Source organism: Loxodonta africana, chromosome 1 (genome assembly GCF_030014295.1).
Source record: "Loxodonta africana isolate mLoxAfr1 chromosome 1, mLoxAfr1.hap2, whole genome shotgun sequence".
Classification (NCBI taxonomy): Eukaryota; Metazoa; Chordata; class Mammalia; order Proboscidea; family Elephantidae; genus Loxodonta; species Loxodonta africana.
In genome coordinates, this window is record NC_087342.1 from 171,118,116 (window position 1) to 171,132,870 (window position 14,755).

At 37.8% G+C, this 14,755-nt stretch overlaps 1 protein-coding gene across 16 annotated transcripts in view; it reads right to left on the bottom strand.

The window, feature by feature from the left end:
- Positions 1-14,755, bottom strand: part of PDSS2 (decaprenyl diphosphate synthase subunit 2) — a 303,253-nt gene that overhangs the window by 130,581 nt on the left and 157,917 nt on the right. For all 16 annotated transcript variants that reach the window (XR_010322546.1, XR_010322549.1, XR_010322548.1 and 13 more), the window contains one exon: positions 4,713-4,911. Coding sequence is in view for 12 of the 16 variants with exons in the window: in XM_064289434.1 (XP_064145504.1) it covers positions 4,713-4,911 (199 nt within the window). In the remaining 4 variants the exon portion in view is untranslated. The remainder of the gene's footprint in view (positions 1-4,712; positions 4,912-14,755) is intronic.

A 14,755-nucleotide genomic window follows, 5' to 3' on the forward strand; every position in this document is an offset into this window, starting at 1 on the left:
CTTGGTTAGGCCACGATTCCCAGTATTGTGTGGTTGTCCTCCATTTTGTGACTGTAATTTTATGTTGAAGAGGATTAGGGTGGGATTGTAACATCCTTACTAAGGTCACATCCCTGGCCAATGTAAAAGTGAGTTTCCCTGGGGTGTGGCCTGCACCACCTTTTATCTTACAAGAGATAAAAGGGAGGTGAGCACGGGGGAAGGGACCTCATACCACCAAGAAAGCGGCACAGGGAGCAGAACATGTCCTTTGGACCTGGGGTCCTTGTGCTGAGATCCTTGATCAGGGGAAGATTGATGAGAAGGACCTTCTTCCAGAGCCGACAGACAGAGAATGCTTTCCCCTGGAGCTAAATCTGGACCTGTAGCCTACTACAAGAGAGAAAATAAATCTCTTTGTTAAAGCCATTCACTCGTGACATTTCTGTTATAGCAGCACTAGGTGACTAAGACAGGCATCTTGATTTTCTAAGGTGGGGACTAATCACTGAAATGTATGTGGACCTACTTCTATGAAGCAGTAGGTCCAGAACACATCCTGTCAGGTATGTGGGCTTAACCCATGAACAGATACTGTGTGTAGTTAGAGCTGGTCATGTGTAGCTCATGGCATCCAGAGACGATGCCAGACTCACACTTTGAGTCCTCCTCTTTCTCCAAGCAAGGTCCAGACTTTACCACAGATCACAGCATGTTTTGTGGAGAAGGAAGATGGGCCATATAGTCAGAGAGTGGCTCGTGGGGACAATGAATCACTCACCCTTCTGCTAATATATGAATGTTAGTGGAGAAAATTTATTGAGACCCATCAAAGTAGACTATACACAGAGAGTAATTTTAGGGTGAATAAAAACAGAAAGAATGCATAAATGGTAATAAGTCTCTAGAGGAAGATGTGAAAATCTCTATTTTCCACTTTATATGGCCAATTCACCTCTTGCTTCAGCTTCATTTACACATGGATATAAACTGGATATTAAAAGCAACAGACTATTCTCTCCCTTATAATCAGCAGATCTATCTCAGGAAAATATATGCTAGCCAGAAATGTAACGGGTGGGTAGCGCAGAATGTTACTCGTCTCCTACTATCTATTCTCCGTATCTTCCAGATGTTTTGGCTGCACACATGGTTTTCTACAATAAAGATTACATTTCCTAGGCTCCCTTATAGGTGGATGTACCATATCATTAAATTTTGGCCAATGGGATACAAGCAGAGGGATCTTGTATAACTTCTGGAAAATGTTCTTAAAGTTGAGGTACTGTTTAATTTCTTATCCAAACTGGAATACTTGAGAGTAAAAAGGAATGCTAAAATAATTAAAATTTTATACTTTTTGAAATGTGTATTTATTAACAATTGGTTTTGTTATCTTGATGGACTCATTAACTAATTCTATTAAAAAATTAATTAAAACCACAATTTGAAAAGAAATAAAAATAACATATATCCATATATATTAAAGCAAAATGAAAAAAAAAACTTATATTGATCACTGAAATATTAAAAAATAAGTATTAAATAAGAAATATTAAAAAATAGAATAATTATTCTTGTTACATAGTCACATACTTTAATCCATTTCTTAGCTCTATCAGTCTCTAATATTGTGTCACTGGCATTTTTCTGAAGCATGTGTTTTTTAAAATATGGTATTTTAAAATAAACCTGCCAGAAATACTCTTCACAGTTGCATTTTATGGTTAATTAATTTGAACTTACTGATATCCTCAATGGATTCCTTTTTTAAAATTTTATTTATTTTGTTGTTGAGAATATTCTTCAATGAATCCTTCTTAATAGATTATAATATTTTTAATTGAATTACTTGGTAAGCTCTGAGAAAATCTGCTACATGGAGGATATACTTAATTCTATTTTCTAATTTAAAAGTGTAAATATTCCAGCGCAAATATTTTTGCCTTCAACAGAGTACCTCTCTTTAATAAATATTTTTATAAGACAAAATTCTGAAATAAGTTATACCTATGATTCTTTTGAATGTTTGCCAAATTTAGATACTTCAGATTCTAGGCCTTCTCAATTTCATTTCATTCTTATACAAATATATAAAATTTATCCAAAATAGGAGCAACACCAAAAAATTCTTCTCACAAGGTGAGATATTCCAAATCATAATTATTGAATTGCAAATTTTAACCTTGTATAGCATTTGAGCTCTCAGGGTTTAATTTAATTAACCAAACATTATCTTGGTTTCATGAATAGATAGGAAAAAAAATCAAACAATTTTTAGAATAAACTTAAATGATTTAGTTGTTGGAAGTATCTGGTGGTGTGGAACTCAAACTGGATTATTTAACTGTTTCCAAACTTTTTCTTGCAATGGAGCCAGCATATTAAGGGGTACTGCTTTTTTTTCTACATGCTCATAAAAACTTGTAATTGAAAATGAGTGAAATTAATTTAGAAGAAGTCATTTAATCTAAATAAAAATTAAGCTTCACAAAGTGGTATGTATGTACACCTTCTACAGATGCATGTGTAAATCATCATCTTCAGGTACTTTCTGCTTATAATCACTACTAAATTTTTAAGGGGATCCTGATGGTTTTTCAGCAGATTTAACTTTTCTTGTTCTCATGTGGTCACTGTTACTATTAGGCCTCCATCCAAAAACTCAAACCTATTGCTGTTGAGTCCATTCTGGCTCACAGCAGCCCTATAGGACAGAGTAGAGCTGCCCCATAGGGTTTCCAAGGCTGTAATCCTTATGGAAGCACACTGCCACATCTTTCTCCCATAGAGTGGCTGGTGGGTTTGAATAAGCAACCTTTTGGTTAGCAGCCAAGTGCTTAGCCACTGTGCCACCAGGGCTCCTTCAGGCCTCCTCAGTGGATGATAAATATCAACAAACATTTGGTGCGAGTTACACATTCATTACCAACTTTCTCAAGAAACAAAAATTAAGTCATTTTTAAGAATACGAAACATGTACTTTTTTTTATGAGCTTACCGCTGCCTAAAGGGTTTGTTGCAAAAACAAATAAGTGTTGCCAAACGATCAAACAGTTACAGATTTACACCATGCAAGCGTGTTCAGTCTACTGTACTCACTTTATAGTGAACTGAGCAGACTTGATTTCCCAAACATATTTGTCAGACACCTAAACTATAATTTCCTACATTTCCCACTGAGCTTATCAGTTGGAGCCTAGAAGCTTTGTGAATCTTGTAGGCCATGGCATGGGCCATGGTACAACTGGGTGATACATCAAAGGGTCGGCTGGGTCAGCAACATTAATTACTCCTCCCACTACCACCCAAAAGAGCAAAGAGTTGGCTGTCTCTGGATGTTTATGTCTAAGTGCACTCTGTTGTATTAGTAAGCATGCTCCATTCTGTCCTGACCTGAATGGTGTTAGTTATACTGTGTCTGAAAAAGGTTGGGTAAAGAGATGAGTTATTAGTAGTTGTCTTTCAGATTTAAAAACATATTAATATGAGAACTCTCTCCACTGTGCATGGGCCTCATACACTATCAGGCTACACTACATAAAAACTAAGGCAGAGGCTAGAAGCAGAAGCGGAGATGTATCAAACCTATTCTGGCTTATTCTAGTATAATTAAAATAATTACAAAATACTCTGTTAAAAAGTTGAAAGATCCAGGACAAATGCTAAATCAGATGGAATTCCAGGGCAACAGGCTAATATCCCTAACAAGCCAGAAAATACATTCTATCGACGTACTGACTAGAGTGAGGGCACGATGGCAGGTCAAGCCACCATACTGTGCCATGAGGTGGTAAAATAAGGATGGTAGAGCAGCAAGATAGGAGCCTGGGTCCCTGACTTTGTAGAATCACCATACCAACCTTGGATTGCCTACTTCAAAAATTTTTTACAAAAGGAAAAAAATTTCTATCTTTTTTAGGTCACTGTTTTCTTATAGTCAAACCTAATCCTAACTGATATTTAGGTAATATCTCTACAACCTTTCTAGAAAGCAGCTTGACAATGTATATCAAGAACACTAAATATTTTTCAACCCTTTGATCCACTTCTAGGTATTTATCTTAAGGAAATAATCTGGAATGAGGAAAAAATGGTGTGTAAAAAAATGCTTAGTGTAATTATTTATGATCATAAAAATTCAGAAACAATCTGAAAGTCCAAAAATGAAGGAAGTGTTAATAAATGGTAATACACTGAATACTATATAGTCATTAGAAGGTTTATGAAAAATATTCATAGCATTAGAAAATGCCCACATCATAATATGAAGTAGGGGAAAAAAGGCAGGATAAAAAATAAAAACAAAACTTATACATAATGAATTCTCATCTATGTGAAAAAAAATCTAGATACATAAAAGTATGAATGAACAACAAAAAAGACTAAAAGGAAATAAACATCAAAATATTAAATATTATCTCTGGATAGGGGGATTATAGGTAATATTTATATCTTCTTTAGTTTGAATATTTAAAACTATTCTATAATTAATATATAATTTCATCTATACTCAGAAAAAAAAATAGAAATGAATTTCAAAACTGTCTCAGCCTTTACCAGTTTGACCTAGTGGTGCTATGCCATCAGCAGCAGCAGCAGCAGCACAGATTTACTGAGCCTTTAGCTGTGGGGAGTTGTGACAGCAGGGCGCACAGACCTCTGTGGCTCCAGTGGTCAACCAAGAGCCGCACCAGGGCCATCTAGACACAGCCAACCTCGGCCGGTTTTACCTTGGTGTTCTGCAGTAGAGCTAGTCCATTGCAGGCATTTGCTAGAAGGAAGTCTCCACTCAGGATTGCTATTTTATTTCCAAATTGCATATCTTTCAGTGGCCCATCAGAAGACTGCAATTCATTTAAATTTACTATCCCACGATGCACAAGGAGAGCAGTATGGATAAGTTCTGTGATCTCTGCCAAACTTCTTTGACTAAAACATAAAAGTAAGACGTTTCTTAGTGTAGAACAGAAAGTCAGTAGACCATTTTATCAATAATATCAGACTTCAGTTTTCAACAATAAAATATCTCATGGATTGTTATTATTATTTTTTAGATTATTCCTTTTTAATGAAGGTTTTAATAGAGGCCTCTTCATGAATAGTTTGGGATTTTTAAGCAGATCTTGATACCTTCCTTCTCTATAACACCCTCACTCTCTACCCCACGAGCCACAAGGATTCCTCTGAGAGAAGCTGGTCAGTGGAGGGCCATCCTCCACACTACCATTCAGATACTTTGCTTTGGTTTGTCCATTTTCCTCTAACATTTCTACAAATTTTCCAGCACCCAAAGCTTCAGAAAAAAGGGTGGCAGACATTGCTAGTTCCTATTCATTCTTTCCTTCCTCTCACTACTAACATACCTTTGATTATATTTGGAGTGGCAATATACTGAGTTAAAAATAATTTACCTCCCCAGGGTCCCTTGGTGCTAGAGGGGATCTAGTGTAAACAGTCTGGCCAATGAAATGTAAGCAGGAGTCTACTAGGTGGGGATTCTGATAAAGCTACTGTCTTTCTGATATGAGAGGACAATCTCAGTTTGTGTTTACCTTTGGCTCTTTGGCCTCATCTCTTCTTCTTGTCTGGAAGACACAGTAAAGACTTAAGGACCCTAAAGCCCTAAAGAGGGTTCCCAACCTAAGGATGGTAGAGCAAAAAGAAAAGAGAAGGCCGGCCTCTGATAGCTTCTTTGAGGGGCTCCACCAACAGTGATGTGCCCACCTCTAGACTTCTTTATTATCTGAGATAAATAAATCCTGCACTATTTTAAGCCACCATTTGCTAGAGTCCTGCTATATGAAATAAATTAATTACTAAGTTCCTGAAAGACATAATCGATAAAAACCATGCCACGAAAATGGAAATAAAAGACGTTTTACATTCATGTTTCTGTACCCCGGTTTTCTCACTTAATATTAACTCCTGGAGGTAGTTCTGCATCCTTTACAAATAAAAAGCCTACTTGTTCTATTTAACATCTCTACAGAGGTCTGTTGTACGCATGTGCCATACAACTTTTGCTGCTATAGGTTGAGTGATCAATACATTTCTGTTCAAAGAATTTTTAAGAATTAGCCTGTGTCACCTCTTCTGTGAAGTCTTCTCTCATTTCCCCAGAGTTAACCCCTTCTTCTGGGCTTGAAAGCATTTGAACACAGCTCCATCATTTACCATACTGTACTATAACTCTTTCTTTAGCCATCTATCTCCCCGCTACTCCTTCCCTCACTACACTGTAAATTATATACTCTATTTCCCTGGGTGCTTATAAATATTTGTTAAATGATTAACTCTTAGCAATAAATTTTATAAAAGCTACAGGAGGTTATATCATTTTTAGTTTAAAAAGGGAAGGAAACATACAAACTAAAAAAAAAAATCAGGCTTACAGAATCAGAGTTGGAAGTGACCCCAGATGTCACTTAGCCTCCAACGAGCCCCTTCCAGGAGGCAGGTCTGCTAATAAATAGTTTTAATCATTAGAAGTTGTTCCTTATATTAACTTGAAATCTCTCATTTCTTAAAGTGCTTTACATCAAAGTTGGTATTAAAAAAGTAGAAGGGCAATTATGTTCCACCACACAGGGAAGGGAGACAAAACTCAAATGACAGTGGGAGCCTTCTTTTTCATTCTATTTTTCCTTCTTCTTTCTCCTCACTTTCTTTCCTTTCACTTGAGAGGTCCAAAAAAATACACTAAGTACAGAGAATAATATAACAAATACATAATCTTCCACTTAGAAGTAACAAATATTTACACTTACTCATTTTTAACAGTTTTTAAAGATGCATTTTTTAAAACGCTTTTTATTCTGGGAATGTTCAAGTACATAAAAGTGAAAGGAACAGCAAAAAAGAATCTCTGTGAACCCATTACCCAGCTTCAACATTGTTAATCCACGGCTAACCTTGTCTCCTCTACCTCCCTCACTCCTCTTCCAGAACACTGGGAAGTAAACACCAGATGTTGTATCATTTCATCCGTAAATATTTCAAATACTTTAAAAAATTTCTCATAGTGATTATGGCTACCACTTGCTAAAATAATTGCTTTGAGCAATTAATTACTATATGCTTTATGTACTTTGGAAACTCTGGGAATGTAGTGGTTAAGAGCTACCGACTGCTAACCAAAAGGTTTGAATCTACCAGGTGCTCCTTGGGAATCCTGTGGGACAGTTCTATTATCTCCGGTAGGGTCAATGGGTTTTTTTTTTTTTTTTTTAATGTACGTTGTGTAAAGTATTTTTGCAAGCATAATAATAACTTCATTAACAGATTAATAATTAAAATCATTTGAAACTCACGACAGCTCTCTGCGGTAAGCATTATTATCTCCACTGCACAGAAGGGAGCTAGGCTGACAGAGGCTAAGTAACTTGCCCAAGTTCACATGGCTAGTCACTGCAGAGCTGGATTTAAGCCCAGGGCTCTCTAGTTCTAAAGCCCAGGTTCTTTGCATATCAACAGAAAACTAATAAAAATCCCAAACACAAAATATACAAACTTCAGATTTTTTTATAGCATTAAAATGGTAGGCAATCATTTCATTTGAATCCTAAAAGTTTTTCTAAAAAACTGAAAATCTGATTTTTATGTTCTTATGGGAAGAATAAACTTGAAAATTACAAAGAAATTTTTGAAAAATAAGAGGTCTGTCATTCCAGATTTTAAAACTTATTATAAAGCTACTACAGGGGAAAGAAAAAAACAAAGCTGTAGTAATACCACAAGAACAGACTAATAGATAAGTGGAATGGAACTTAGAAAGATAGCCAAATATATTTAGAAAATTAAGTTTATGGCAAAGATAACATTTCAAATCATTAGGGAAAAGGTAAATTATTCTTACAAATGGTGCTGGGGCAACTGGGTATCAATTAAGTGGGAAAAAAAGTTAGATCCCTACTTTATACTATAGCTAAAAACATATTTAGATGGATGAAAGATCTAAATTTGAGAAGCAAACTATAAATCTTTGGAGCTATGTTCATCAGTTTGCCACAGTTTCTACTACTTATACACATTCACGTAAACAGCCCAACCCTTGAAGGCAACCACTTAAAAAATTTTCCCTGATACACTGTTGGCTTTTTAAATTGGTAAGACCGTTTAGGAAAGTATGGTACCTGTTAAAATATAAAATGTACGTATCATTTCACCCATGATATCCTACCGAAATAATACCATGATTGTATACACACCCACAAACGTGTGTGTATAAGAGCATACATTACATGGTTTCATATTAGTGATAAAAAGGATACAACCTAAATGTTCATGAACGCAGAACAATACTAAGTAGCGATTAAAAAGAATGTAGTAGCTTTTTATCTACTAACTCGGAAGGTTGTCTATGATATTTTGGTAAGTGTAAAAAATAAGCAAAAGAATGTAAACTCCACGAGGGCTCAGATTTTTGTCTTTTTTTTCTCCCATGGCTGTATCCCCAGTACCTAGGTCAGTGCCTAGCACACAGCGGGCATGGAAATATTTGTTAGATGAATGAAGAACATGAGTTGAATTCTGAGAATAAACAAAAGAAAAAGAAGAAGGAAGTTTTAAAAAGGGCAGGTAGGCAGACAAGAAAGGCAGATGTTGAGATTACAAACTTTTTATCAGCATTTTGTTTTTAATATTTAAACTCTTTAAAGTTGTAGGCACAGAACAAGCAAAGATTTGGAGATGAGTATGGGATATTTGTAGGAGTCCCTGCGTTGTACAAACAGTTAAGTGTTCAGTTACTAATGGAAAGGTTGGAGGTTCGAACCCACTGAGAGAGATGACTCGGAAGAAGGGCCTGGTAATCTATTTCTGAAAGGTCACGGCCATGAAAACCCTATGAAGTGCAATTCTACCCTGTAACACATGGGGTCGACATGAGTAGGTACTAACTTGATGGGAACCAGTATGGGATGTTGTGGGATAGCAGTAAGTGAGCCCGTCTAATACACAGGAGAACACAGATAAGGCTAGAAGCATGGACTAAGAGCACCTTGAATACTGAACTACAAAGAGTTCAGGCTTTCTTAATCATAATCAAGCTTGGGCATTAAAAGTGATCCCTGGGTAAAGAAAATGGTTTACACTCAGCCACCAACTGAAGCGTTGGCAGTTGGAACCCACCCAGTGGCCATGGAAGAAAGACCTGGCAAAACGCTTTCATAAAGATTACAGCCAAGAAAACCCCATGGAGCTCAGTAACACCTTGGGTTGCCATGAGTTGGAACTGACTTTATGGTAAGAGGTTTTTTTTGGCACATTATGAAAATGCTCTGATGAAAATCAGTATTTTAAAAAATGGAATATGCCACTATAAACTAAGATGTGCAGAGTAGGGAGAGATGGCTGTCAAGAAGACCAGGTTACTGCGACATGATTTCAGAGAATTTTAGTTTACAGGGCCCAGGAGGCCAATTAGCACAAGCTCCCACTCATGAAAGGCAACCAACTTCTGTTTGACTATTTTCAGTGACAAGGAGCTGATGGCATTATAAAGAAACCTATTCTGTTAAGATAGCTTTGTAAGAAATTTATTTCTGGTTTTATATCACTATTTGCCATTCTGTAACTGTCACAATGTTGTTCTTTTGTGATGTGATTAGAATGTGGATTCTACGGTGACAATAGAGATGGATAGGGAGTGACATAAGATAATTTGATGGAAGGAGTGTCAAGATTGGTGTGTGACTAGGTATGGAAGACAAATTAAAGATGCTTTTTAGATGTGGGGCTGAAGTGACTGTAAAATAGTAGTAGAAATAAGGCAGGCAGGAGGATGAAGAAACCATCAGGTCCATAGCTCCTTTGCTGAAAACCCTCCAGTGGCTCAAGGCCCTCCCTATCTCTCTCAAGGGTAAAAGCTAAAGTCCCTACAATGGTCTCCAAAGTTGAACACAATCAACCACAGCTACCCTACTTCGGTTAACCTTTCTGACTTCATTCTCTACTCTTTCCTCCACGTTCACTCCTTTTCAGCTTACTAGCGTCCTTGTTGTTCCTTAAACATATCAAGCCTGTTCTTGTCTCAGGATCTTTGTACTTCTTTCCTCTGCCTGGATCACTCTTCCTTTATATCCCTGCAAGGTTTAGTCATTCATCTCCTCTAAGTCTCTGCAAAAATGCACCATATCAGTGAGACCTTCTCTGACCACTCCACTTAAACAGTAACAACCTGCCCATCCTCACTGACATTCCCTACCCCTGTCTTGTTTTTTTTCCTTCTCCATAGCACTTACTGCCACCTGACATACTAGCTATTTTGCTTGCTTATTTTTTGTTTCTCTCCCCATGGAATGTAAGTTCCATAAAGGCAAAGAACGGAGTGGCGGAAGCAGACAAGAGCAAAAGAATTTCTAAAACATATATCAAAAATATCAAGCTTAAGAGGTAGAAAATAGGCATATAAACTACAATAAAAAGGGGGAAAAATGCTGTGTAAACTCATACCAAAGAATCTTTCATGTTGAAAATCTTTAATTTTATGTATCAAATATTAATTTTTTATAAGTAGGCCAGACCCAAAGTCCCAAGAAATTCACTCAAGCTGTAATAATTAGAAAAAACATAAGAATTTCCCTATTTTGCCATTTGTTCATGTTGATAACCTAAGTTAAAATGGGACTTTTAGTTATGGGTTTGCCACACAACATTGAAAACTAATCTTACTCCATTCCTGGATTTGGCGATGAGAATTCTGATTTTAAAAAAGGGTGATGAAAACAAAAATCTCAACTATTGAAAGTGAAATGCCAAAGCTCTAGGCAGGAATAATGGTGACCTCCAAGCAGTGATCAAGTCACAGATTCAAAGGCTAACAAGAATGACGAGACAGACCCTGAGCAACATCACTGAAGTATGGAAGTCTCTTAGAAAAGCTCACCTGGCCTTCCAGGTCAGAGTACACAGAAAAGAGGCAGGAAATAAAAGAGATGAGATACTTAGCTCTATGTTAGAATCTTGCCATGCCATGTAAATACAAGGTCTGGAAGTGAGCAAGAAAAAAACAGACAAAAATTCTTAAGTAGTACTTCAATAAAAATCCTTAAAACAAAATTCTTCCATATTCAGTACTGTAGTTTGGAACTACTGGCAGTGCAACAGAAACATAAGCTTAAAATAATCACAGCTTCACACAAAAATTTATTATCTCTATGTATTTCCAAAAAAGAAAGCCCAGTATTGATGTGTTCTGTAATTAATTCTCCCTACACACACCAACCAATCTATAAAGACGTAAGCTGCCATCGGTGGTAGGAGTCACACTTGAGAAAGCAGAGGGATGCTGGGACTCAGCAAGGAGTCACCATATTACCACCAGAAATCAGTCAACCAAAAAGAAATTTGTATTGTATTTCTCCTTTACACATGAACATAATAAAGTTGTGCTTAGTGATTAACTAAAATGCCTACGAAACTAATTAAGCACAACCGAGCCTAGTAACTTACTATCTTCAGAACACTTTAACAAACATTATGTTAATAACTCAGACATAAACTTGACACTGTCAACATATAATTATCCTGTAGGTCAACCAGATGCTAATTATGAGGAGGGTGAGAAGTAGCTAACTAATAGTATCTGGTTTCTGGAAACAGTTTAAGCTGGGCTGTTTTCTGCCAGTGAAGCAGAGTCTATCTAGGCATCCTTATTTAGGTCTCTAAAAGTATTTTTCAGTTTCAGTATCACAAAAGGGGTTAAAATACTTGAGACTACCAAAAAAGCCTAACAAGACATCTGGGTGCTGCGGCTGTCACCATCAGGACAGCCCTTGGAGGGAGTGCCCATATCAATTCCCTTTATCAGATGGACAGCTGATCAACATTAAACAGACTTGCTCTGGGCAGGCTGAGCTGAGCTTCCTGACATGAATTTCAATGAGAGCCCTCTGCTCTCTACCACTGAGCTCTGCCATTTTTTACTGTTGCAGCTCCCTGGACATATGGGAATCCCTAGTGATGAGCACATAAAGCTGCCTCTAACTCAAGTGATGGCTCATTTCCCCCGGCTGAAGGCAGACATTAATATCCTGAGGAGATCAGACCCGCCTCTCTGACCCCCATCTACCGAAGCAAAACGACTGTCCTATTTCTTCATTTAATAAGCTTTTAATGAAGAAAACCAAAACCCCTATTCTGACTGCCATACAGTTCTACATGAAAAGGTTATACAAATGCATCAGATTCAGTGTCAAAGTTTTCCAAAATATCTGTCCCTCTCCCACAATGGGTTTTTTTTTTTTTTGTTTGTTTGTTTTCCCCTTTGGAGAGCAGATTCTGGCACTCGTCCCCCGCCCCCCATCATGCTTATTCTTTCTGGGCTGCTGCAGTACAGTTCAGTTCTCTGCGCCGATAATTACGTGTCATCTCCAGGGTATAGCAGGTGGGGGATTAAAGGACTGATTACAAAGAGCACACTGCTGCTTCCATTTTCATTATAAACCCTTTCTTCGAGGGTTCATCATTTAGCTATGAAAACTGCTTCAGGCACAACCCGGCTAGAAGAAATGACAGTCCAGTGACAACCCAGATAGGAAGCCAGAAAATGATCCTGAGCTAAATTAGAATATGAGAAAGCTAAAAATATTCGATGAACTGGAGTTGGCATACGTACTTTGGTTTTAGGAGGGATGGAAGGAAAGGTGTGTGATGGCAAAAGGAAAACGGCAAGCAGATTTTTACCTGTGAATATTGTGGACTGGTGAAAAATGAGGGGGATCTGAATCATCACTGAAGTTTGGTGCTGGGTCCATTGCCTATGCCAGGGCTCTGTGAGTTATGCTTCACAAGGGGTTGAGGGTAGAGTTCCCTACTTTAGAAAGAAGCAGGGGTTAGGAAAAATCTGAAGGCTGCGTATTAAATGAGGCACAGTAAGCACCACAGGAGGGAAGTGTTGTTCTGCAACCACCTCTCCAACTAAATAACAAGAGGCAGTGATAGAGTGAAAAGGAAACCTTGGTAGGCTTCATTTAGACCATGAAATGTGTCTGAGGCTGGGAGATGTGAAAGTTAGGTGAGCGTAAAGGGGCAAAGATCCTTTTCCCATGAAAAGAGGTCAGGGCATAGGCTATAAAGTGATAGGCTATACCAACTTAGATTACTTATGTGGCTACGTAATCAACCTAGTATCTAGAGTCACAAGAAGAAACCCTAATGTCCCCCAAAATATTCTACCAGGTTTTCCCATGTATAAAATTAGAGTGGTTCTGGGGCAAGTAGTCAGAGTACAGGTTAATGCACAACTCATAACCAACTATGTGCCAGGTATTATGATTTTCATATAGTATCTCATGTAATCTTCGCCAAACTTAGTTATTAACCCTATTTTGTAGGTGGTGAGATGGAAGCCCAGATACATTAACTAATTTGTCCCAGGTCTAATGGCTAGAAGCACTGAAGCTAGATTTTAATTAAAAGACTTTTTGTTGAGGTAAAACGCAATTCACCTGCTATCTGTCAAATCCCACTGACTCCCCAAGGAAACAATTTTTTCTGTGTAACAGAATAATTGCAGTAGTGTCTACAATCTGCTAGTAGACATAGGAGTTCTTAACCTTTGTTGTACCATGGACTCCTTTGGCAGTCTGGTGAAGCCTATAGACCCTTACTCAGAATAAACGTTTTAAACACATAAAACAAAATAAACAAGATTACAAGGAGACCAATTACGTTGAAAATAAAGATGTAATTACTTTTTCTATCCAAGTTCACAGACCTCTGAATTCAATCCATAGATTTCCTTCAGAGGCTCTGTGAGCCCCAGGCTGAAAATCCTTGTGGGGAAATGGGAAGGAATATGTGGACAAAGAGTCTCCAATGTGCACCAAATGCCTTACATAAAAACCAAACCCCTGCTACTGAGCAGATTCCGACTCATAGCGACTCTACAGGACAGAGTATAACTGCTACATAGGGTTTCTAAGGCTGTAATCTTTACAGAAGCAGACTATCACATCTTTCTCCCGTGGAGTAGCTGGTGGATTTGAACTGCTGACCTTTCAGTTATCAGCCAAGTGCTTTAACCTCTGAACCACCTGGGCTCCTAGTGCTTTACAAAGACTATTTCATTTGTGGCAGTAGCTGGTCTTTTATTCCTTGACCTTATGAAAAGCCAGAAGGGGGAGGGGAGGAGGGAATGGCACTGGAAGAATTTGGAGGAAAAAAAAAAAGTGTGATAGATTGTATATATCTTTATGTCAAATATTCCGATGTCCTCTCACCTGCCCCCAACCCCACCTCATGGGAGGATTATTCATTTCCATGCTGTTCAACTCAAGTAAGGTCATGTGAATTGCTTTCGGCAATAAAATGTGAGTAAAAATGTCATTTCCAAGCAGGAGTTTTAAGATCTGGCTCATGGCTCACCACGTCTCTGTTGTCATGTTCCAATGATGCTGCAGATGGAGGCTGCTTCATCAGCCTTAGTCTTGGAGTGAAGACCACATGGACATGTAGCATGAATAAGCAGCAGACCTCTGCTTTGTGTGGCACTGAGATTTTTGGGTCGTTTATCCTTATACTTGAACGAAGCCTATCCTAACACATCATGTGAACAGTCCTAAGACTTCCTTTGTCTAGAATTAAAGGTTCTATACTATGTGTATGACAGTGCTGGCCTTGAGTACTAAGAGAGTAAAGCACCTCAACAACTCTCAAGCATGAATGTTAAAGAAGTCCAAAAACGGAACATTTAGTGGAGTTTTCAGAGAATTAGAAATTCCAAGAAAAATTCTTTCCCCTAGAGTGCCTGACTGCCACCAAGAGTGGAAGA